The 25924-nt window shown below is 41.2% G+C and overlaps 2 protein-coding genes and 1 long non-coding RNA gene across 4 annotated transcripts; 1 reads left to right on the forward strand and 2 right to left on the reverse strand.

Moving 5' to 3' along the window:
• Positions 1–34: 34 nt before the first annotated feature.
• Positions 35–4092, reverse strand: tmub2 (transmembrane and ubiquitin-like domain containing 2). Its single transcript, XM_033644864.2, has 3 exons — positions 3940–4092; positions 1733–2361; positions 35–1274 (listed from the first exon to the last, which is right to left on the reverse strand). The coding sequence occupies exons 2-3, from the start codon at positions 2344–2346 to the stop codon at positions 881–883; spliced, it is 1008 nt and encodes a 335-aa protein (XP_033500755.2). The 5' UTR covers positions 2347–2361; positions 3940–4092; the 3' UTR covers positions 35–880.
• Positions 4093–4694: 602 nt separating this feature from the next.
• On the reverse strand, positions 4695–9516 carry asb16 (ankyrin repeat and SOCS box containing 16). 2 transcript variants are annotated; one of them, XM_033644863.2, is made up of 7 exons: positions 9299–9516; positions 8008–8349; positions 7666–7933; positions 6963–7371; positions 6733–6816; positions 5147–5257; positions 4695–5056 (listed from the first exon to the last, which is right to left on the reverse strand). In XM_033644863.2, the coding sequence occupies exons 2-7, from the start codon at positions 8342–8344 to the stop codon at positions 4871–4873; spliced, it is 1395 nt and encodes a 464-aa protein (XP_033500754.2). In that variant the 5' UTR covers positions 8345–8349; positions 9299–9516; the 3' UTR covers positions 4695–4870. The 2 variants fall into 2 exon arrangements, with proteins under 2 accessions (XP_033500754.2, XP_033500753.2); XM_033644862.2 differs by having other exon boundaries at positions 8008–8383; positions 9299–9515.
• A 13894-nt stretch (positions 9517–23410) lies between these two features.
• LOC144458653 (uncharacterized) lies at positions 23411–24677 on the forward strand. Its single transcript, XR_013488039.1, has 3 exons — positions 23411–23749; positions 24173–24472; positions 24590–24677. It is a non-coding gene; the product is annotated as an uncharacterized LOC144458653 (long non-coding RNA).
• The last annotated feature ends 1247 nt before the right edge of the window (positions 24678–25924 follow it).

The raw sequence follows: 25924 nt of genomic DNA on the forward strand, positions 1-25924 counted from the left end.
ACTTCTGTAGACTGCAAACAGATACTGAAACAAGTTTGGTTTGAAATGCTTTAATTTGAGACATCACTGAAGCCAGAGCAGTCCAGCATAATCAGGAGGGTTCAATGTCCCCCTCCAAATCTTTAAGTGCCAGATGCAGGTTCATCTGATTCATTCTATCATTTTATTTACAGAAAATACACAATATATTTACAATATCTTCTCAAAAAGTGTCTATTTTCATGTCTAGTGATTATTTAAATTAGCCTATTTCTAAAAAGCAGTTTCTGAGCAACAAAATGTTGGGAATTGTCAGCCTAGCACAGAGGCAACTGCACAGTCTGTATTTGCTTACATAGAGATCGACTCCTTCAAATAACACAATGTAATGGTAGATAAACTGGCACACACAGCACAACAGTGAGTGGTTCCAAAAGATTTTTGCATCTATCAGTTATTTTTACTTTTTTAAAACACAAACAGTGGCCTAAAAAACAAAGACAGACAAAAAAAACAGCATCATGAATCTTTAGCGACGATACAAGAGCGGACGAGATAAAGCCAGAGTGTTTAAACATGGCGTGGACCACTAAGTCATGTTTGGAGAGGAGCTAAAGTACGGTTCAGTTTCACCTGAACTTCACTCACTGCGGATTATTATTTACTCCACATATACTGTACAATCACTCATCTGTTTTTATCTTGGTACATGCACAAACAGGCTCACCTACCACCCACACACACACACGCTCACACACTCTGCAGGGATCCAATCAGCTATGGAATCTGCACAAAGCCCTGTTTTGATAAGTCTGTCTCTCCAGGCACCGCCCACTGCTGTAGTTATTTTTATTTTACCCCACAACATTCAGCCGTAAGTGTGTGCCCTCTCTCTGCCTTTTTAGCGGCTGTGCATCCCAAATATCAGAAAGCTGAAGAACACAGTGACTCCCACTAGGGAGATGGTCGCAGGGGCGGTGAAGAACTGCCTGTAGTTGATGCGGAAGTACCACACCACAGCCAGTATCACCACGAACACAGGCACCACCAGGCTGCTGGTGCTGATGGCCACACCCGCAGCCCTGAATCCTCCAGAGACCCCAGACCCGACTCCTGCTCCGGCCCCAGGCTGAGCCCCTTCCTCTGGAGTAGCCTCGTGCAGGGCCTGGGAGATGTGGCAGTGGATCACGCTGTTGTGTGTGATGTTTAGGGAAAACAGAGTCTTCTTGGGGTCCTGCAGCAACTGCCCTTGGTAGATGAGTTTTATTTGATGTTCCCGACCTGAGAAGTATTTACTGGAGAAGAAGAGAGACAAGAAGGAAGAGCCGTTAAAAAATAGTGCAGGGAAATGCGCTTATTTGCTTTTTTCAGAGAGAAGATCGACAAAATTCTCATATCTGTGCGATAAATATGAAGCGGCTGGTTCGCTTGGCATAGTGCAGCTTACAGTAAAGACTGAAAACAGCAGGCAACAGTGAGCCAGGCTCCGTCCAAAGGTAACAAAAATTAATAAGTAGATTTTTTTTTTACCTCAGCTCAGCAATTCTAAAGCTGTCTCCTCCTTTTACCAGTCTTTATGCTAAGCTAAGCTAACCGACTGCTCGCTGTAGCTTCATACTTACAATACAGACGTGAATGTGGTATCTATCTAACTCTCTGTAACAAGGAAAGAAGATTTTTTTCCTAAAATGTAAAACAACCCATTCAACAATCTATGCTTCAAGTCTGCAGGTGGATGTTTGGGGTTGTTTACCTTTTCAGTATTCCCACTGTATCCTGTGGCTCCACCACAGCTACCTCCTCCGTGTCATTTAAATACTTGAGACGGACAGAGATGGAAGTGGCAGTAGTAGTGGGGGAGATGGTGCTGGACAACACTGGAATATGCTTTATAATCTTTTTGTCTTCCTCCTCCAGTTCCTCATCATCATCATCATCATCATCATCATCCTCCTCATCCTCCTCATCTGATGTATGCAATCTTCCAGCCTGTGGTTGTTTGCTCTGTATGTCCAGCAGGAGATCCATCCTAACCCCCTCGGCTCCCTCCCCAGTCCCCTCCCCCTCTCCTCTCTCAGTCCCCGGCTCGCCGTCATCCGGCTTGTTCTCCTGAGAGGGCGGAGGTGTCTGCTGTTCGGGAGCGTCAGCGCTGGGAGACCCTCCGCTGTAGCTTTCGTGGCCTCCCAGTCCGATCAGAGAGGCGTGAGCGCCCACGGTGAGGATGGTGCCCAGGATGTGGTCTCCCCGGTCGGCCACGTGAGTTGAAAGCCAAGCAAAGACGAGGGCCAGGACCAGGAGCAACACACCGCCTGCTGCCGTGACCTCCTCCTCCATCCCATCCAGCATGGTCAGTGCACACACTGCCATCTCTGTCCTCCAAACCTGAGACAAGGGACAGCAAGTTTATTGACAAAGCCCTAAATCACAAATGTGCCTCACAGAGGTTAACATTAAGCAAAATATTAAGGACTATCCAAGTGTAGTCCAACATAACATACTTTCATGTGATGGGAACATCTGAACAAACTTTAGTTTACTTTATAGGAACATAATCTGGCTTTGTATATCATTACCTCCATGAATATGACTTATTCCCACAAATATATATTTGTGAAGTAATTGTGATTCCACCAAAAACAAAACAAAACAAAAAAACAGTAGGGTTGGAAAATAAAATTTGCATACCGTGACTCAATATAAATATCTCACTGATAGACATATGCATTACTATTTATTATCCCTTTATTATCTCTACCTGTCTTTGGCTATTGTGGGAAATAGTATTAATCAATAAGCAGGACTGCTCTATGACAGTATTTGATTTAAAGGATTATGAAGTGTGACAAAGTACCTGGATTTATTCATAACAGACATTTCTTATCTGTCTATTTCTTATTTCTAAGCAGTTTCTGCAATTGAATTTTACTTCATCATGACATTATATAAGGGCTGCACTTCTTACTAATTTATTGATCAAATAATATTGTCAGACAGTACAATAACAAGGCCTATGGTGACTAACCAGCACTCCAAACCCAAAGATATTTATTTTGCCATCACATGTGATGAAAAAAACTAGTCGGGAATGTTTGGTGTTTTTCATCTCTACTTAATATATATGTCATTATATAAAATTATAAGATATGTGTATGTGTGTGTTATTATATAAGATTACATGTGCCGGAAGGTAGAGGATTTCACTTAGGTCCCCACCCATGGCCTATGTGTGGTGACAGAGGAAAACTTAAGTTCCTGTTTCTGTTTAAGACTGGAAAAGTGATACATTTGTGTCAAAATTAAATTATAATCATATTTATAAAGCTCTGACCTTGCAGCAATATTACATTAATATTCTACACTGAGTGAACTGAGCCCCTGCACATCCTGATGAAGCTACTTTACACAATAACACCATTAGCTTTTACACAGTTCTCGGGATTCTCAACATGTAAACACACTATTTAATAGCTCAGTAGCCACATATACATGTTTTAATGACAAGACTTTACCGACATACCACCATGTGTACAAGTCATTAGCGCTATTTGTGATCAAAGTAACTCAACATATAAGATCCGCACAGCTATCAGGACTGGTCAACAGCTGTTTATTGTAGCTGTGAAGCTACCTCTGAACACCCAGCTGTTCAAAGACGTGTCAACAGTGACTTCTTATCCCATGTTAGTCATAATACACGCCATTTAGTTAAAAATACGTCGTTATATAACCTAATCTTGTGCGCCGCTAGCGCGTGAAACTGTAGTTTGTGTTGCTAGTTGGCGAGCTAAGTTAGCTTCCGAGCTAGCCTACCTTGCTAGCTAAAAAAAAAAAAAACACGACCTTCGACTGTTTACGAGTCGCTGCTCGGTTTTATTTTCGTCGCCATAGTTTTCAAACTGAACACAGAGGTCGTGTGAAGCGTGTGTGTGTCTTTATGGTGTTGGTATTAGACGAGCTTACCTGCCAGCTGTGTAAATCAGAGCATGTTTGAAGGCGAGGCTCAATGCTACTTAGTTAGCAGCTGCTCCTTAAAAACCACATAATAAACACACAAACGACGAGAGACGGCGTGACGTCATCGCCGGGCAGCAGGGAGCGCTTGTTTTGGAGACGGGTCACGCCTGTTGCTCCTCCTGCTCACACAATCATTACTGTACATAGAGTATGTAATGGTGTGGTGTTTACTATGCTGGTGATTTGGAAACCCAGTCACTGACTTGAGTCTTTTATTTTCATGCCATTTTCAACATCACTGGTTTTCAGAGGGAAATAATGTACTGTGCACTTCATTACATTTATCTGACAGCTTTAGGTAGGGGAGACAGGGGTTGGTTGTCACAGTGCTTATTGAGGGTGCTGTCATTTTGTAGGACACATACAAAACATAGAGGTGAGGACATACTGTGTAATTTTTATGGGTCAGAGTATTTTTTTTTTTTAAATATTTGTTTTGTTTTTGTATTAAAATATTTCAGGTTATCAGTCATTTAAAAATTGAACACTTATTAAAAAGTCAAAGGTAATAGACTAAACTATTTCATAGTCTTATTCTTACTTCTTATAATTCTCTATTCTTTACAGTTGAGTGACTCTAACAAATCACATTTTCCCCTTGGGGATCAATAAAGCATTTCTGATTCTGATTCTGATTTAAACAATGGTACCAACCAAACAGTACAATATGAACAAATAAAAAGTAAACCAATAATCCAACAGGAGTTAAAGTTCTATTTATTTGTATTTTCTTACAGAAACTCAATCTGATGTATTTCATGATGACAAAACAAGTGTTAGTTTAAAAAAAAAATAACTTAACAGGTTATTGTACTCTAAAATTAATCTAGTTTCCAAAGAGACACCATACTGTTAAAAATGTCCGTACATTATGACATCACTGGAGCATCCAGTTGGTACACAGCAGCAGGTAGTCCCTCACAGAGCTGGGAATGTCCAGTTTACTGACCACTGGGAAACATCGGGCTCCGAGGCACAGGCGTAAAGCACATCGACAGAGATGCTGCAGAGAGCGAGGCTGACCGCTCTGCTGACGCACCAAGTCGAAGAACGACTGGTGCTCCTGAGGCAGCAAAAGGACAAACAAAAACCACTTTAGAGAACTGGATGGTTTAAAAAAAAGAAGAGAAGATGTGATTTACAATCTGCTCACCTCATATATCTCATTGGACAGAGAGTCCATCCACTCACAGTCAGGGATGGATATGTATGAGTTCAGCATGACCTCCAGAGTGGCAGGAGACAGGACACACTGCTTCAGCATCTGTAGAGAGGACAGAAAGATTCATATCATCACACTTCACATTTTCTTGAGAGAATTTTAAAACACTATTGAGTCAAACTACTTGTAATAGAGGAAATATTATAGGGGTTGTCTGCCTAACCTTATATCAACAGCACTATATGTGCTGGAGCATTTTTATGCTTGGTATTTTGATATTTTTTGGACTCAATGATTTATTGTTTTCACTATTTTAACACTTAGGATTGTATTAAAATATTGATTTGATATTTTGTGAAATGTTTGACAATTTACATCATATTTCCTTAAAAGTAATTGGCAGAGGTGGGACCAAGTCATTGCTTTGTAAGTTTTCAAGTTAAGACTGACAAGTTCCAAGTCAAGTTTGGAGTTTTAAACTTTGAATTTCAAGTTCCAAACAACTCATAGGCTAACGCGCTCTTTACAAAATGTAATGCCATTTAAACAACAGAGTAGTATGTTAAATTTATAAAAATCATGAATGGCTTAAAAAATATGTTTATTTGTTACAACAAGTTTGTTAAACAGTTACTTAGCTAGCTATTAGCTAATCATTAGCTCGCTAACTATGCTAATATTGTGCAACTTCATCTTTTTTGCATACTGCAACTCGTTTTTGTTGACCACCATGTAGTTTCTGTATGCAAATTTTGGTATCATTTTTTCCAACTGACACTCAGTAACCTAACGTTAGCTCTTCATGGCTCTGGATGCTGTTGGATCGTTAAAGCAAAGTGGATATGGAGAATAGTGTCGACTCGCTGGGAATAATTAGCATTAACATAAGCTGATTCAGGAAATGAAGAGAAATAACTGATTTGTGGCATACTTTTTGAATAGCATACTTTTTAATCTGTGGTCTTTGGGGGAAGTTGTCAAGTATTTCAAGTCAAAAATCTCAAGTCCAAGTGAAGTCACAAGTCATTAGTGTTAAAGTCCAAGTCAGGTTAAAAGTCTTTTTTGATTTTGTCATGTCTAAGGTCATCAAATTTGTGACTACAGAGTCAGGATCAAGTCCAAGTTGTGTGTCTCGAGTCCACACTTTTGGTAACTGTTGTGTTGCCCTTGTCTTCATTACTAGAAATCTCGAGCAATGTATTACAGTTTTTGAACTTTGATCTCGAACTTTATGTGTAAAGAGCATCAACATGATAATACACAGTATAGCCTAATAATTGCTCATTTTTGGGGGGGCAATTTTTGCAGTTTCTTTTTTTCCTGTTTGTGTTTATATTCTACAGATTTGGACATTTATTTTTTTATCAGTTAATGGTTGAATTTGGCTTTTGATTGGTTGTCACAACCTGTGGCCTCAGGATAAAGATATTCTTATGTCACATTGTGAATTGTATAATGTGATGAATTCGGTCATTTCTTTGGCCATTTACTCAGCTGTCGACCGGTCGTGCATTAGAACTAAACTCATTTTCCACGTGTCAGTATCACATTCTCTCAGTGTGGTTGTTTTATCTAACCTTTGGGGAAACAGGCTGAGCTCCATGATTCAGAAGTGACCGTGCTATTGCTTCTGGTTGCTGGTCCGGGTAATCTTCAACCACCTTCAGGAGCAAGCAGAAAAATGTTTATCCTACTGCATTAGCTTAAAAAGTAAAAACATCTATTTGATTCATTAGATTCTAAACGTCACATCTTAGCTGTTTCACATAACTCTAACCCTGAATTCCACCCAGCCCTGATGAGTTACCTGTATCAGACAGTCCATTGGTGTGTATCCTGCACAGTTGGCGACGTCTGCCTTGGCTCCATGCTGAAGGAGGACGTCTACAATCCTTGGGCTGCAGTTTGCACAGGCATTGTGCAGGGGGGTGTGCTGCTTCCTGCCAGCAGTTCTGGGATCAGCTCCTGCACCCAGCAGCCTTTGAACCACATGTAAATAGCGGCCGACCTCAGAGGGCTTCTCAGCGCCTGAGCAGGCAGCGTTCAGAGGGGTCTCCCCTTCTTGATTTGTGGCTAACACATCTGCTCCGTGGCTGAGGAGGAGCTCCACATGCTCCTCAAGGCCTCGCCGGGCGGCCACGTGCAGAGGTGTGACTCTCGACTCCTTCATCCTCACACTGACTTCTGCACCTCCTTCTATTAGCAGCTCAGCACACCTGGAACAAAAGGCACACATCTGTATCTACATCATGAAAACATCCAGTCCTTTCTCTCTAACATTAAAGTTAAAGATCTTTTGATTTGGAAAAATTCTCATTTTGTCTTATTATAAGAAAATTAGGTTTCCAAATTAGACTTTTATGACCACATAAGGAGGAAATTTAAAGATGAACATTTTTGCAGTATAAGAGAAGATTAACATGAAGCTTCAGTTCCCCAGTGGTGAAACTGGGCCTGATAGAGATTATTGATATTAATATATAGTAGTTGTCAGCTCTTCTATCTCTCACTGGAATGACTGGGCGGAGGTGCAGAGGTGAAGAGGAGCACTGCCATCTTCAGCCAGCATATCAGGATCTGCTCCATGAGAAAGCAGCAGCTGGACACAGACAGCATGACTGCCCATACAAGCCTCATGGAGGGCCGTTTTTCCTCCAGGGTCGGCGTTCACCTCGGCCCCTCGAAACAGCAGTTCCTCCACACATCCTGCGTGTCCTCTGCTGGCAGCCAGACGTAACGCTGAAGACTGCTTCACCTTGGAGCTCAGCGTCCACATGCCTGACAGAGGAACAGAAAGGCTGTGAGAAAGAGTGTAAAATGTTGCATGAGGTTATAAGTAAGAGGTTTCATACCCATCTCTGGAGCCCACACCATTTCCTCATGCACCGTCTCCATCAGGGCGTTGACCATCCCAGGATCCTTCAGCACCGCATACACTCCTTTCATGTCCCCGCACATGAAGGTGTTGTGGATGGCTGTGTCTCTGCACCGGACCTGAGCTGGAGGGGCCCGGACCTCTTGGAGCCGCTGTTGCCTGGGAGGAGGCCTGGGGGCCCGGGGCAGTGGGGCCCTGGTCATGGCTCTCCTGTGAGCCAAAGCTCTCCGAGCATCCTCCCACTCCTGAATCTCCTGCTCCAGTCTCAGAGAGCGCAGTGAGGTAGCAGTGAACGGAAATGATTCCTTTGACATGGCACCTTAAAGAGAGCCCACCAGGAAGTTCAGAAAGTTCTACAAAGAAGATGGGTTAGAGGATAGGTTTTATTATGGTCCTGTAGGTCCACACATTAAAGGGACAGTTCACCCCAAAATCAAATATCCATTATTTTTCCAAGTTGCAAAGTGTTGGAGATATCGGCTATAGAGATGTCTACCTTCTCTCATATAATGGAAGTAGGTGGCACTGGATTTGTACTGCCCAATCCCATTTCCTATTTTTTACCCCCACATCTCGTTGTCAGGTGTCCCTTTGCCCAACAGCAATGTCTCTTTCCAGACATCACAACCCAGTTACTCAAGATAATCCACAGACCTTGTTGGAAGCAGTTTCATGTAGGAACTATTTTCTTTCTACTGAACTACACCTGCCAACTGTATCACCCACAAAAGGAAGCATCTACACACCGCTCTCCCGGGTTAAAGTCGGTCGGTGTTTGCTGGACCCATCCACGACAACGCCCACCTGCCCCTCTCAGATTTTGCCGGTTAAACTATAACGGTGACCAGCCATGTATCATGCCAACGTGAAAGGACGGGTTTCTCTGACAGTGTCTGACGCCCCAAGCCAATGCCCAAGCGCTGGATTTTGAGGATTTCGGAGTGAGACCAGGTTGATGTGAAACTGTTTCCAACAAGGTCTATCGATTATCCTGCGTAACCTGGTCATGATTTCCGCAAAGAGACATTGCTGTTGAGGTTTTTTTTACATGTTTTTTCTTTGTTTGTTTGTTTGTTTTGTTTTTGGCCGCTTTGAGCACCACAAGCCAAGTGCCAACTCGTACCATTAAATTGGAGACAAGGCAGACATCTCTATGGCTGACATCTCCAACACTCTGCAACTCACACCAAAGCAATCCAGACAGATGAACGCGATCTTGAGCTCTAAAGCACTGGTCAAAGAAATGTGAACCCACAGCTTCTACTTACCCTTCACTGGAGCTGTAGTGAGTCACAGAGGTCCACGCAGAGGTCAGGTAAAAACGTTCATGATTTAAACCAGCCTTGTTTCCCTTTTAGGTCAAATATTTCAACTCAAATTAAATGTCCTTCCTTTATGGACACCTTTATGGACAGAGTCACACGCTTGTTGCTCACATACAACTTCAGCACAAGTTATTATTAGATCAGAATGCAAGCTGACACTTGTATTACCCAAAATAGCCACCAGATGGCAGTATTGATCCTGGATGTATACCCCAGAAAGTGTGACTCTAAACCAAAGAACCAACAAATGTCAAGATTTACATCCCAATCCAGCTGTTATTGCAGGTCAAATGAGGAAATAGCTTTGCGAGATCATTCTTAATGTGATGTACTGTTGAAATCATTTGCATCATTTTAGGATAATCTGGATGTAAAATGTCATTTTTAACCTTTGTTAAACAGGATCTGTAGAAATAAAGATATCTAAGTGTTGCATCTTACAACGGAAAGTCAAGTACCTGTCCTGGGCCATGTGGTGTCTGCAGAGGTGTTGACCAGCTACCCAGTTTAGAGTGCTGCAGTGGCCCAGTGGAACAGCCAGAAGATGTGAAGGAAATGAAATCATTGCTTGGCTTTGGTATGTCACAGGTGTGATGGGTCTGCTAGGTGTCCACTCAGTTTTGATGGTGATATGATTTGTTGTGGCACATATCGGTGGTGGAAAGTACCTACTCAACTACAGTTTTGAGGTACTTGTACTTTGGCTAACTTGCACATCTGTGAAGGCACCATGAATGCTGAAAGGTACATTCAGGTTTTGGAGCAAGATATGCTGCCATCCAGACATCTTTTTCAGGAACATGCATGCTTATTCCTGCAAGACAATGAGACACATTCTGCACGTGTGACAACAGCTTGGCTTTGTAGTAAAAGAGTGTAGGTACTAGACTGACCTGCCTGCAGTCTAGACCTGATTCCCATTGAAAATGTGTGGTGCATTATAAAGTGCAAAATGTGGCAATGGAGACCTCAGACTGTCTGGCAACTGAAGTCGTATATCAAGCGAGAATAGGAGACAATTTCACTTTCAAAACTGCAGGAATTAGTGTTCGCAGTTCTCACATGCTAATGGAGTGTTGCTGAAAAAAAAAAAAGTGATGTAACACAGTGGTAAACATGCTCCTGTACCAACTTTTTTGGAACTTGGTGCAACCATCAACTTCATAAAGAGTGTATATTCATAAAAATATAATGTTTACTAGGTTAAACATTAAATATCTTGTCTTTGGGCTGTGTTTAATTGAATGGAGGTCGAAGTAGCATCCTGTTTTTATTCACGCTTTACACAGGATCCCGACTTCTTTGGAATTGGGGGTTGTGTATTGTTGGGAATAGAATGATTTTATGTGTTTTACTATAAGTTGTGTTTCACTATATAAGTTTTAGATGTGTGAACAATGAGAATACTGAGATGATTTCAGCTGATCTGAATGTGTTTGCTTTGCAGAAGTGCAGGAGAGGAAGAGACATGAAGTCTGAGGAGCACATACCGCAATGCTTAGATAATTAGTTTCATATATGGTAAAAAGAATAGAAAGTGATATACAGATAGTAAGGTACAGCACGTGTAGGGAGTTGTGTTGTTCTCTTGTCTTTCAAAACAGGAACCACGCCCCCACCGCCAGCGGGAAGGAGTCAGATTAACACGAGGCAGGGGCGTGGTGTGGTGAAGGAGGAAGTGGAACTGCCAATGAGAAGAGGACAGCGCCTCGCGTGCACAATGACACTCTGTTACGCTCAAATATACTGGGTCAGGGAAAGGACAGGAGGTCAGACTTCGTGAACTGACACACCTTTGTTGTTCGTCAGGGACGTGAAGTTGAGACCCAGAGCTCTGTAATTTTATTCCTTTACTGCTTAATAAACTACATTAACTGAGACCGAATATCTTCTCCTATTGCTTCATTAAAGAACACGCAGGACTGAGCTCACACATAGCACATTAGAGAGTAGGATGAGACTCTTAGTCCAACAGTATATATGGTCAGTGCTGGGCAAGTTAGTGTAATATAATATATTACTAGTACTCATGGATGTAGTACTATAGCCGTTTGTCAATACTCAAATTCAGCAGTTCGGACTTGGCAAGTCCACGCGAGAGTCCGGACTTCCCAAGAACGGGAGGATGGGAGTACAGTCATTTCTGCTTTTGGAACAGCAGCAAACTTGATGATGTCACCACCTCCGCTTGCCTTGGCTGTTGTACTGTGTTGTATTCATGCATTTAGAATAAAACAATATAAACACAGCCCAGCCCTGCGTCTTTTCATTGTCATTGTAAGAAATTAATATGTATATGTTTTTAACGTTTCAACATATATAACTGACATACAAAAACATATAAATAGCCAAAATATTTTCATAAAATGTCTTTTAAAACCTTTTCCCCGCAGCTTGATCATATTTAATCTATATTCAATTCCCGCACCTGGCTTCTGATTATAATCAAAGGTCAGGTGCGGGGGGAAAGTTTGTGGAGAGTTGGTGGTTATTGTGATCTTGAGCATTGGCGAGATGGAAATCAAAAATCAATAACGGACATGGATCAGAGAAGGCGTCTTGGTGCAGTTATTGCAGCAGGATTGCTGTACCTGTAGGCTGAGGAGGAGGCTGCCCAGCTGAGGAGGCAGATCCCAGAAAGACAGTGGAGAATGAGGATGAGGATGAGACATGCTATGCTTGCATGTCTCTATTGTTTGATATGTTTGTCCAGTTGTGGACAAAGTACCCAGAAAAAGTAGTAATATCACAACAAAGAACAAAAACTCAGTCACAAGTAAAAGTGCTGCAAATCTGACTAGAGTAATAAAGGTATATGGGTATTGTCAGCAAAATGTAGGCCTAGGCCTCCTTAAAATGAAAAGTTAAAAGTACTCATTATGCATAGTGACCCAATTTCAAGTGTTGTAATCATCATATAGGCTACATGAATATGTATTGAGTATTAATTGATCAATTTATACGTAGGCTACATGTAAGCAGCAATTAAATGTTGTCAATTTTAGAACTGTAATTCGGCACTCGGCCGCACAGCCATGACGATATACAGTACAACATCACTCCCTCTCGTGTGATATTGCCTAATTGAGAAACGGCTTATGTTGTTGTTTTTTTTTATTAAACTTGTGACCTATAACCTTTCACATCAGCCAAAGTTCAGTGCGATTTGATGGGTACGCTTCATTAATATCAAATGACAGCAGGGGGCAACAGTGTTGTCCATCCAGCCATTCATTTTCATTTGCTTATCCGGGGCTGGGTCGCCGGGGCAGCAGGCCAAGCAAAGCACCCCAGACAGCCCTCTCCCCAGCAACACTTTCCAGCTCCTCCTGGGGGACCCCAAGGCGTTCCCAGGCCAGACGAAGATGAGATGTTGTGTATAATGAAATACAAAAAGCTCTCCGCTCGCCCACACTTTGGCGTACGCTGGCGAGATGAGGCAACAGTCTGGTTTGTGGCTCATGTCAAATGTAGCTTTATCTGAACAAATGAAAGGTGTTGTTGGAGTGTTACCTCGCTAACGTTAATCATTTGTTAGCTACCGGACGTTTACATCCAAGCTAACGCTGTGCGTCCAGCTGAAAGAGCAAAGTGTTACCCTGCAGTTTTTACAAGCCGACACTTATGATTGCTCTAATAGAATCTAAAATGTCATTACATTCAATGCAATACAATATAATGCATGTGGGGTTGTGTCTTACAGACGCAGAAACATGTTCAGGTGATTTTATTCACATAGGAACTTTCAGTAAGCTAATGTGCTAACGTTACTATCCTGTGTGCACTACAGCGCTTAAGTTAGCTTGCGACTCGTCGCATCTGATTCAGGATGAAAGGAAAAGTTTAGGGGAACATAAATAATGATACTTTAACTTTTTTGCACCACGTATACTTGTTAAAGCATTAGTGTTAAACATCGTAAAGGTCTTAACGCTGTTAAACACAGCTTACAAACAATTTACAAACAACCAGGCGTCCCCAGGTAATACTAATCCCGTGCGAATAGGGCTTAAGACTCACTAAAACACAGTTTCAGATTTGTGAAACTTATTCTATTTGTGAAAACCAAACAAAGGGCAATTTCACTGACCAGTCTACTTCTAAACCACATTAGGCCAAGTCCAGATTAAAAACCACTATACTTACACTTGTCAAATTTGGACTAGATAACAATGAGACTCCAGAAACTCGTTAAAACACAGTTTAACATTTGTGAAACCTTTATTCTTTTGGGGAAAACTGAAAAAAAGGCGATTTCACTGCTTTTTTCCTACCCAGACCACATTAAACAGATTTGACAATGTATTCTAAAGAGATATTGTGTGATCGTATTTCAAAATGTAAAAATAAGTCTAAGTATAGTGTTACTTGATCTGGACCTGGTCTAATGTGGTTGATAAAATAAAGGTTTCAGGATTCTGAAACTGTGTTGTAACACTCTAATAAGTGTAAGTGGTGCAAAAATGGAGAATGAACCATTAATAATGTTTCCCATAACTTTCACTTAACTGGGAATCAGAAGCTACAAATCAGAAGCTAACTTTAGTATTGTTACTGCGCTGGCTAAACTTTCAACATCCTCCTTTGAATTTATATAAACTTATAATTGCTTTGCTGCCGATTAGCAGCATATCAAACATGTCCTATGCTGCATTTAGGTTTTGTCAGTAAAATGAAATATAAGGGAAAGTTACTCATGTTTCTGGTTTCATGCCTTATTGCTAGATGACTACTGTTGTTGCTTGTTCCACACGGTAATTGGAAATTAACTGCAACTTTTCCATTATTAATGTGCTACATATTTGTAATGGTCTGTTGACAAACTTGAAACTAGACACTGATTTTATTTAGCTATACAGTATTTCTTGTATAGCCTTACGTAGACCACTAATATTGTATTTATTCACATCTAGAGTGCCAGCTATGATGGCTTTGTGGCTGTGTGGCCAACAGTATGGCTTCTCACCAACTGAGAGACATCATGGCTGTCAGAAATCCAGATATCTCAGACTATAAATTATGGTCAAGAGACTGAAACTAATAGTTTTTCTCTATAGGTTCAACATATGGCCAAGGTGCACCAGCTTCTTTCCCCTCATCTCACCCTCAACCCTGTCATCTTCATCAGGAGTGGAAAGGAAGATGAAAAAGAAGGACAAAATGAAGCAATGCAAGAAAAACTAAGAAATAAAGAATTAAATTAAAGTTTTATACATATAGATCTTTGTTTTGATTTTACTTGCCTCAAAACATGGAAGAACAAACAATTAACTGCACAGTAAGCTGTCAGTAAAGCATATCAAGCATATGCGTTGTGTTTTATCGTGCTATATTTGTATTTATTTCCTGGGATGAAAGGAGAGCGTGCAAAGAGCTGGAAAAAGGTGTAATGCCGGACAAACACAATTGCCAGGGAGAAGACCTTCAACATTTTAATGACTTCAAAACTGTCAGCGTGTTTACACCAAAACACAAGTGAGTCACATCTAGGGTGGGTGAAATCTGTCTGCCGACGGCAAGCAGAGTCAAGAAGCAATAAACGAGCGTCCAGTAATGTAAAGCTGGTGAGGTGAGCGACAGCTGAGACGGTCTTCAGACGCCAACAGTATCCATGAGAACATGTCACCTGACCTTTGTTCCGAAGTAAAAGCACAGATGTACCCTGTAGTTGTATAGGCTACCCACTGAAAATATAAAGGAACAATGTAGATTGACTGTTTGTAATTAGGTCATTTTGAAATTAAATCTGATCTGATTTATTACTTGCTGCAGAAGTCTTCCCTCCATCTTCCCTCCGATTTTTCAGTTTTATTGTCATACTGTACCCTGTAATAATAGAATAGGCTAAGTACCCTGTAATTAAAAATACCTAGGCTACTGTATAAGTTCTCTCTAATTTCCTCCCAAACGTCCATATTATTGATCAGTAGGTCGCACATACCCTGTTATTATAGAATAGGTACCCAGTAGTTAAAAAACCTATAATATAAATTCTCTGTAAATTCACAAATTGTTAGCCCCTTATTCCATAACTTAACATCTTGTTCCCCTGTACCTACATATATGTATTGGTACGTACTACACTGGTACAACATTGGTACAACAGATTATACCGTAACTACCCGATAGTTATGGTGTAAATTGCGGGCTGTTATCTAAAGCGTTACTGAATTATGAATTAATTCTGAAACATATTGCTAAACATTAGCTTATATTTAGGTTAGTTTGTGCGATGATGTTTCAAGATTCATGTAACGTGATCAGTGGGAATCTAATAATAATCGAATCTTAGGTTATGGCTAGCTAGCTATGGTTAACACCGTGCCATGACCATAAAAAGCTCCACCTTTATGTCTCATCATATTATCATATTTAAATTATCCTTAGGGTGAACTAAGGGTGAAGGGCGGGTCTACGAAGTAGAGTCATGGTGTTGTATCGAATTTCCTCTTCAGTTCATGTTGTCAGTGCTACTTCAAGTCTTCCTCTGAGTTTCTCTGAGTTAGCTTAATAAAATCATGAACTGAAGGCAGCTGCTGTTTTCAGAAGCAGCTTCTCCCCACTGCCCGTAGTGCATGATGGGAAACTCTCTGCTCTCCACTAATCTAATGTCTGTTTAATACAAACTTTTCTTTATGTTTAACTGCAGAGATGATTTCATTAGATTTACTGAAGGATTACTATGCCATTTAATACAAAGTACTGTGATAACTTTGTTGTCTAAAATACTTCAATTGAGTATGAAAACATCAGAACCAGCTTTAAAGCTCATCAAGTATAATCTGTAAACTTTTAGCCCCTAAACTCCCAGAAACAACACTGAGGACATGAACTTGATGTCCACTGTGTAGCTGCCGTACATAAATGAAGACACTGAATTAAGACCCCTCACTTAATATTAGTCTGTGCAACAGGATTCATGTCATAAGAGCACCAACATCAACACATTCATACATTAACTTAAAGGGGCTGAGAATGAAGACCAAAGTGTTCTCTGGTCTGTAGTCAGAATTTTTTCCCCACACAATAAACATAAACAGAAAAGTGCAAAACACGTAGTTGTATATCCGTGTTTTGTGCTTAATCTGTACTGTACGCATATTATTCGCTTTTGAATGGTGTAGTTATTTCTACCATTATAAATTAACAATAGTCCTAACTGTACTAGTCAGTCTGACCAAGTAAACCCCCTCATGGCAAAGGCACTGGTCGATGGCAGTGGCCCCCCAGTAGGACAATGCACCATGCCATACCAAAGAAACTGCTCAGGAATAGCCCAAAGGACATGACAAAGAGCTTGAGGCCTTGACCTGGCCTCTAAATTACCCAGATCCAAATCTGATTGAGCATCCTTGGGACATGCTGGTATGTCATCTTGCAACCCACAGGACTCGAAGGATCTGCTGTGAAGACTCTGGTGCCAGACACTACGGGGCATCCCCAGACTTCCTTTGTCCATACCTTGACATGTCAGAGCTATGTCCAATCCGTAGAAGCCTCACTGTGGATGGGCAGAATGTCTGGGGTATTGGCACATCCCAGAGATGCTCAGTCGAATTGGGAACTGGGGAATTTGGAGGCCAAGTCAATACCTTGAGCTCTTTGTCACGTTCCTCGGGCCATTCCTGACCGTTTTTTTTACGGAGTGGCACGGCGCATTGTCTTGCTTGGGGGACCTCTGCCATCAGGAAGTGTCGTTTGGGGTGGCTGTGGCTCAGAGGTAAAGCAGGTCGCCCACCAATCGGAAGATCAGTGGTTCGATCGCCGGCTCCTCCAGTCTGCATGTCAAAGGGCGAGGTACTGAACCCCAAATTGCTCCCGATGATGCTTCCATCGGTGTGTGAGTGTGTTAAAAACTGAGTAGCAGGTGGCTCTAAAAAGCTCTAAAAGCTTTAAAAGCTTATCAAGTATCATTTGTAAGCTTTTAACCTCTAAGCTCCCAGAAACAACTTAACAGTTCACAGAAGATAGAAATGGAGTCCAGGGCGCCATCAGTTTTGGCTGTGAACATGAATTCCAGTGTGATGGTGTGGTTCTCCTCCACCTGATAGGAGGTCTGTGTCACCTTTACTACAAATGGTCCTGTTGAGGAGACAGAACGGGAAAGTGAGCAGCAGACAAACTGACAACTTTAAACTCCATCTATAGATGTTTCTGTGGAGAGTTTCATGATGATCTCAGAGCTGCAGAGGCTCATCAAGACAACTGGTTTAATCAAATGCAGGCTGGACAAAGCTGGTCAAGTGGAACACTAGTTCACAGATACTACAATAAATTATTAAAAAAATAATTGAAACATAAGGATCCTCTTGATTTTAAAAAGTAGTTTCTATGCTCAAAGCGTTCTACAGATGTTTCACTGACAGATTTTAAATGCAAGTCGCAAAATCTGTTTGTGGAACTGAAAGTGTATTAAGTTTATAGTGTTTTTGGATAATAGAGTGAAGGTGTAGACTAACCACAGAGACAGGAGGTCAGGTTGATGAGCAGCAGGATGATGCAGATCATCTTCTCCCTGTGAGAGGAGACAGAGTTGAAGAGTCAGTGGACTGATTTTGAGTGTGATACAGGCCTGACAGACTGCTTATTGAAATACCAAAAACATTTTAAAGTCAGGACTGACTTCTTATCATCAGGAGTTTCTCTTTATTGAACCAGTTAGGAGCTACTTTAAGCTTTGGGATGTATTTTGTGTGAATACGGCCCAGGACTGCAGAAAATACTGTGAACCTGCAGCTCAGAAGGAAAGAGAATAATACTGCAAATAAACCTGTCAACTGAATTGCCTTAAGATATAAAATAAATTGTGTGGTCCTTTACAAACAATACACAACAGAAAATATTTAAACTTAAACACAAACAATGCTCTTACATGAGACAGCCGGGAGGAGGTTGCCCTGTAACTCAGCAGGTTTAGCAGGTGTCCGGTGTCCCTTGTTGCAGAGGTATAGTGCAGTTGCAAAGTGCAGAAGTTGCCTTCTGCCACCCTTTTTCAGTGTCTTTGTTCATGGGAGTGTCCGTTATTATTTACCTGTCACTGGTGTTGCACACTTGTGTAAGACGCTCTGTACATGAATCACTCAGAGACTCAGAGTTTGGGTAAACAGCACTCCTATTACTTAGAGTTTTTAGTAATCTTGCTTTCTAAAACAGGGCCAGGGACTCTGAGTGCTATGTCAAGCCTGAGATGAGAGTTTTCTGTTTCACAAATAAGCCAGTTCAACCCTGAGTCAGGTACTATGGCAACATACTCTATTTTTTTTTTTTTTTATTAATGTTTTGGTCAGACAATTACAAAGAAATAACTGTTACATTATTATAGTTACATGAATAACCATACAGTGTGTCCTTGTTCAGTATCTGCCCAGTCTTTTTTTTTCTTTACAAACAAAAATAAAAAGGAGTCTGCAGTCCAGCAACAACATACAAATCAAGCCAGACAGCCAACACAGATCATAAATCCACAAAACAAAAAACAAAACAAAAACACAACACCCTAGGAAGTCTACATACATACACTTACATACAGTATACACATCCTGTACCTGAACCAAATAATAAAAATTATGCTGAGGTAGGTAGTGTCATCCTTTCATATCCAGCAACTGAGCTAGGAATGGGCCCCATACTTCATTAAATAGATCTTCCCTCCCAGCCACCCTATAGGTGACCCGCTCATAGCTTGCCATTGAGCTTAGTACCTCTATCCATTCCTTAAAAGTGGACAAGGTGGGAGATTTCCAGTGGCGTAAAGTTATCCTACACCCTGTTATCATAGCTAAACGACACCATGATTTTAGGCGTTTTGACATTTGAACATTATCTTGTAGTAATCCCAAAAGACACAATGTGGGGTTTTTGATCAACAGTATACCAAACATTTATTCAAGAACGAAATTATTTCATTCCACATGTCATTAGTTTTGTCACAATCGTATAACATATGCACCAGAGTTCCCACCTTTCTATTACATCTCAAACATATGTCACTGTTTCTGAGTTTCAGTCTTGCTAATTTGGAAGGAGTCCAGTAGGATCTATTTAATATCTTATAACAAATGAGTTGTGACTGTGTTTCACGTGAGTAACAGTACCATGATGCACAGAGTTTCTTCCAATCAATTTCTGGAATCTCCCGATCTAGGTCCCTATCCCAACATACTTTCAGACCATCCAGTTTTGGCACTTGTGTACTTCTAATAAATTCATAGAATTTTGATGCTCCTCTGTTTTTATCTCCTATCTTATGTGAAATTTCCTGAATTCCAGTTGTACCATGCTGGATATGTTCTTTAATTGAGAGAATGCAATGTCTGATTTGTAGAAATCTCCAAAAATCTGAATTACACAAATTATATTTATTTTTAATTTCGTCAAAGGATCTGAATCCAACATCTCCCATCACATCCTCAAGAATGTGAATACCAGACCTAATCCATTTATCCCAAAAGAAACTCTTATCTATTAACAGTTTCTTGTTATACCATATGGAGGATCTGCTTGATAAATATGGATCGGCTTTCGTTATTTGATGTGCTATTCTCCAAGTCTCTCTGGAAAAAGCCAGTACCGGGTCTTGGAGGGGAACCGGCCTGTCTGTTTGTGAAAGGAAGGCCTCCACAGAAAAAGGATACACTAGTTGCTCTTCTATCCTGACCCACAGAGGGGTCCTTGTAGGGGATAGGTGAATTTTAGATAGCTGAGATAAAGAAAATGACAAATGATACCAGTCTATTCGTGAAAGTGCTAATCCTCCCTTGTCTTTTGCAGCATATAGCTTGGTCCGATTAAACATGGGTTTTTTTCCTGACCAAATAAACTTCTCTATCATCCCGTTATATGTTTTAAGTAGTGAGGGAGGAAGATGTAGCGGTAACATGCAAGTGATATAATTGATCTTGGGAGTTACAATCATTTTTACCAAATTGAGTCTGCCAATAAAGGACATATACAATTTATCCCAGTTTTGTAACAGAATTTGGGTTTTCTGAATGACTGGTAATATGTTGGCTTCCATTATTTTTTTCAGACCTGGCGTTAATTTGATGCCCAAATATGTTAATCCTTCTGGCATCCATCTGAATTTCCAATTCTTTCTGATATCTGGGGGGCACATCTTTGATAACGGCATGGCTTCTGATTTTGACCAGTTAACAGTATATCCAGATATCTCTGAAAACAGATTTATAACTGAGCAGATTTCTGGGACTGAGGATTCAGGGTTACTGGATATCAATAAAACATCATCCGCGTACAGAAGAAGCTTGTGTTCTTCCTGACCTGCCTGCACACCCCGTATATTTGAATTAGTCCGTAGGGCTATAGCCAGGGGTTCAAGAAATAAGGCAAAGATTAAAGGTGACAGAGGTGATCCTTGTCGTACGCCACGATTTAGCCTGATTTGAGGTGACATAATCCCATTGGTTAATATTGTGGCTGTTGGATCAGTATACATTAGTTCCACCCATTTCCTAAATAATGGTCCAAATCCAAATTTTTCTAGCGTATAAAACAAAAAGGGGAACTCCACTTTATCAAACGCCTTTTCAGCGTCTAATGAAAAGGCAACAGTTGGTGTGTCATAATTTCTTGTCATCCACATAATGTGTAACAGTCTTCGCAGGTTGTCTGCAGAGCTCCTGCCCCGCATAAACCCCACCTGATCCTGATGGATGAGTAATGGGACCACATCTTCCAATCTAGTCGCTAAGATTTTGGCGAGAATTTTTTCATCCGCATTAATTAGAAATATAGGGCGGTAATTAGCACACTGCTGTGGATCTCTTCCCTTTTTATGCAGTAGCACAATAACCGCCGCCCTCATGCTTTCAGGTAGCCTACCTCTTTGTTACGCATCTCGATATACGAACAGTAATCTAGGGGCAAGATCCTCTATGAATTTCTGATAGAAATCTACTGAAAACCCATCGTTCCCTGGGGCCTTTCCTATCTTGAGGCCCCTGATTGCTTTTTTGATTTCTTCTAAGGAGATATCGTCCTCCAAAAGTGCTCTCCCATCCTGCGTTACAGCTGGGATTTCAAATGAGGAAAAAAAAACTTTATAATTTGTTTTTTATCTATCCCACCCTGAGATGTATACAATTCTTGATAAAACGCCCTAAATGTGGTATTTATGTCTCTTTTGTTCGTGATAAGGTTTTTGTCTTTATCAAAAACCGATGGAATACTGTTTTGGGATTGTATTTGTTTTACTCTTGTGTGCCAGAACTTTACCAGCTCTCTCTCCCTGCTCGTAATATTTCTGCCTAGTACAGAACAGGGCAAATTCAGTTTTTCTGTTCAGTATGTCATTTAATTCGCATTTAAGCTCATTTAGTTTACCCCATGTATCTGAGTCTTGTTGCTCCATGTATTGCTTTTCGAGCTTTTTGATATCTTGATCTAATTTAAGTATCCTTTGACCCTCTATTTTTTTAATAAGTGAACTTCTTTGAATAATACGCCCCCTCAGCAAAGATGTAAAAGCATCCCACATTACCCCATGGTCCTCTATAGAGCCTTCATTGTGCTCCCAGAATTCCTGCATTTCCGATTTAATAAAGGTGCAATTTTCCTCCCTGTTCAGCATGCAGTTGTTAAAACGCCATCTCAAACTTATTTCTGTTTTATCTAGAGGATAGAGGACTAAATCCACTGGTGCATGGTCTGACAGTACTATGTTTCCAATTGTAGAATTCAGCACCTGACTGACCAGATTACGGGATAACAGAAAATAATCAATTCTAGAGTAGCCTGAGTGCGGATGTGAAAAGAAAGTAAAGTCCTTCTCGTTTGGATGCAACAATCTGCAAATATCAACAAGACCCAACTCTTCTGACAATACATCTATTGCCATAACACCGGCAGTGTTAGGTTGAGAGGGCTGATAAGTTTTATCCATTATTAAATCCCTGACTTGATTAAAATCCCCCCTAAAATTATATTATTGTTCCCCATATTTCTAATTAAGTTACAGTTACAGTTATCCGTTATTAAAGCTTGACTGAACCACTACATCATAATCCACAATAAATTCGCAAAATGACCGTGAGAGCTTGAATTTAACGGCGTATTATTCAGTGACAGCTGTATGAGACAGGTAGCAAAGGTAAAGAAAAAAAAGGTGTTTACACATACGCACACACCTATATGTGCGCGCACCCTTACATTGAGAAAAAGAAACAAATTAGGCTATATATCTTACCAGAGACTCTGACCTCGTGTCATATAGGTCTAAGGATGACACTTTTAAGATTGTTCAATGATCTGCAATATTGCTAGTCGTCCATCCGTAAATAATATCTCCGTTCCGTTGACAGCTCGAAGATCAGAGTACAGTGTGAAAGTCATTGTTGCTGGGTATCGCAAGGCATATTCCACATTACGCTTTCGGAGAATTCGTCTCACCTCCTCGTATTTTTGCGTTTCTCTTGTATCTCCTGTGCATAGTCTTGGAAGAAAAAAATCCTCGTACCGTTCCAGGTGACTTGCTGCTTCTTTCTCGCCGCTGTTAACACGGCAGTCTTGGCCTTGTCCCTCAGGAACCGGACAATGATGTGTCTTGGCCTGGAGTTGTCCCCTGGTCAGGGGCCAACCCGGTGGATCCTGTCAACTTCATACCAGTCGTCAACATTAATATCCAATGCCTCCGATAGCAGTGTTTTCATAAAGCCATCCCAGTCGCGACCTTCCATTCTTTCTTTCACACCCGCGATACGGATATTTTGGCGCCTTCCAACACCGTTATTTTCTCCGTCAGTATGCGGTTTTTCTTGATAAGTCATTCACCACCGGGGCCCTTTTTCCTCTTCGTCCTCCAGTTTAGATATTCTGGATTCTGCCTCGGTAATTCTGCAGCCCAGACTTTTCACTGTCTCATTCACAGACCCAACTCCTCTTTTTACCCCCGAGATGTCCGCAGCTAGGCTCTCGAGGACAGTCTTGATTCCCTGCAGTTCAGTCATCACGGTTGTGGAGTCTTGTGAAGGTGATTCCGCCATCTTAGTTGCATCCGCAGTCTCCTGGGTGTTCTTGCCACGTTGGTTTTGAGGGGGGTTACGGGTAAAATAGTGGCTTTTTACCGACATACTACTTTGCAGTTGCTATTTCGCCAGCGGTATACGTACTTTTGCAATTTCAATTTATAAAATAATGGGGAAAACAGCTAGGTTGGCTCAGCCCGCTTCTCCTAAGCAGCCATCTTGGGCGCGTCACCACCGGAAGTCCATACTCTATTTTTTAATGTATTTAACTTTTGTGATAGTTTGTAAAAGGTTAAAAAGATTGTTTCCCCCCCTCCAATCTGCCTCACAATGGTTTGGTCCGTGTCCGCATACTCGCAGGACTGACTGTGGATCAGTGGGAGTGTGTCAGAATAGAGGAAACTGAGCTCCAGTAAGTAAATACTTTGCAAAAGCTCACTTAAAACAAGAGATACTTTTTTATATTTACTACTTGGTCAGGCGCAGTCATTTCCTGGCAACATTATTGTGATGTCAAGACTCCAGGGAGTTACTGTGCCCAACCAAGGCACAGTCTGGCCCATAACCCCCACATAAAATCCAACAAGACATTTCTACACTTCTGTTTTTGTATCACTTAAACATTTTGTACGATTACCTTTGGACAGCTGGGCTAGCTGTTTCCGTGTTTCTGTACCTTTACATTTATTGTACAGACATGAGTAGTTTGAATCTCCTCACCTCATTCTTCGCAGAAAAATGTATTTCCCAAAACTATTCCTTTAATATGACTAGTACTTGTGGTGAGATGTAAAAAATGTCACACAACAAAAAACACAGTTCTTATTTTCGACAGGAACTGGTGTCTGTGGCTAACGGCTCAGCTGTTCACCCATGGGTGCCCAGCAAACCTGCCTCACCAGCCACGACTCCACAGGCCAAAAAGAGACTGTGTTCTCCTCAGACAGAAACTTCGTCTAAGAAGTTAAAAGCTGATGAAGACCCAGCCAAAGGCACCTGTTCTCAGTCCTCTGCAGGTGTCGCACCAGGTGACTCACTCAGTCAGAGTCCATCTCAAGGTGACATATCAAGAGGCACCAAGAGACCGCACACTCCTGAGCCCGAGACACCGAATGTAAAAGCCAAAATTGACCTGGTGAGCAAAACTATCTCTGTACATGTTCTGTTAAGTTGACATACACTATGAAACAGTTTGTTCAAGATAAATTAACAATCCCACTGTGTACTTGTCTTACTGTCGCTTCTCTCTCAGTCTCCACCCCCTGCTGAGCTGTCAAGGGTGAATCTTGACCCCATCAAGCCTGCTCCAACTCTGAAACGAGCCATCAAACTCCAACTGATCAGGTACAGCACAGTATTATGAATAGACTCTTCTCCCTAGTCCTTCCAGCTGCACACACTTCTTCTCTTCTTTACTTTGTCATGTGGCCCATATGATCGACATCCTCACATACAGCACTCCTGCAGAGACTCATAGAAGGCCTCCTGAGAGGTTGTCCGATTGAGCTGGATCAGTGATGTATGTTTTCGCCACAAGAGGGCAATGAAGCCTTTCTGCTGGCCTCTTCCTCAACCATAGCAAAGGAATGAGCACACAGACACAATGTGCAAAGTCTCCTCACTTGCTGATGCAGATTAGAGTTAAAGAAGCATCTTTACCTTCTGTAATCTTTTCAACAGAGGTTGATTCTTGCATTTTCCACCTTAATGTGTTGATTTGCAGAGCAGATAATAGTAGTGACATGCTGATTAATAATGTTGCAATGCATTTCCGAGGATGATCTATCAGGCTGTCTGGGCCTTCATAGAGGGAGGACAGACATTGCGAGACAAGAGGGTACTGATATGAAAGTGTTGTCTCCTTCATGGGTGACATCAGAGGATGCCCAATAGATGTTATGTTGCTCTGAGTGGTCTGACCAGTGTGGTGGAGGAGAGGTGTCATGGCGGACAGACTCGCTGGGATGTGTGTCGGTGTCAGTTTTTACTTAAAGGAATTTGGTATACTGCAGCTGGAAAAGGCTTCCTATTGTCACGATTTTGGGGGGAGTCTCTATTTGACTGGTCTGGGCTGCTGGTGGCTGATCGTGTAACCTTCTTGTACCTCATACAGCAGGTGTAACTGATTCAGCTCCTGACCAAGATGGAAAACAACATCCTTACCCTACATCACCAACTACCTTTTTTTTCTTTCATTTTCTTTTTATTGTTAACTTTTAATTGTTTTTCTGGGCAGACGCTATATAGTCTGAACCCAGCATTTTTATATTTTCTCCTAACTCACTGCAAATTAGTTCATTTAAAATAAATGAACCAATATCAGTTTGGCTGCATTCCCTTGATTGCACAAGATAAAAAAACAAAGTAAAACAGAGGTTTTTGTTTTTGCAAAAACTCGTCAATGCACTTTAAAATCTTAGACTGTCTAAATAAAATGACAAACACTGCAATGTAATGGTGGTCAGGGGTTGATTTAAGGAGCAATGTCAGGAGATATCATCCTTCTCTGATGGAAATCTTGACACAATTCATCCCCCTTTTAAATAAAGCTTCAAAGACATGATACTTCACCCTACAGGCTTTGAAT

Source organism: Epinephelus lanceolatus, chromosome 18, assembly GCF_041903045.1.
Source record: "Epinephelus lanceolatus isolate andai-2023 chromosome 18, ASM4190304v1, whole genome shotgun sequence".
NCBI classification, from domain to species: Eukaryota; Metazoa; Chordata; class Actinopteri; order Perciformes; family Serranidae; genus Epinephelus; species Epinephelus lanceolatus.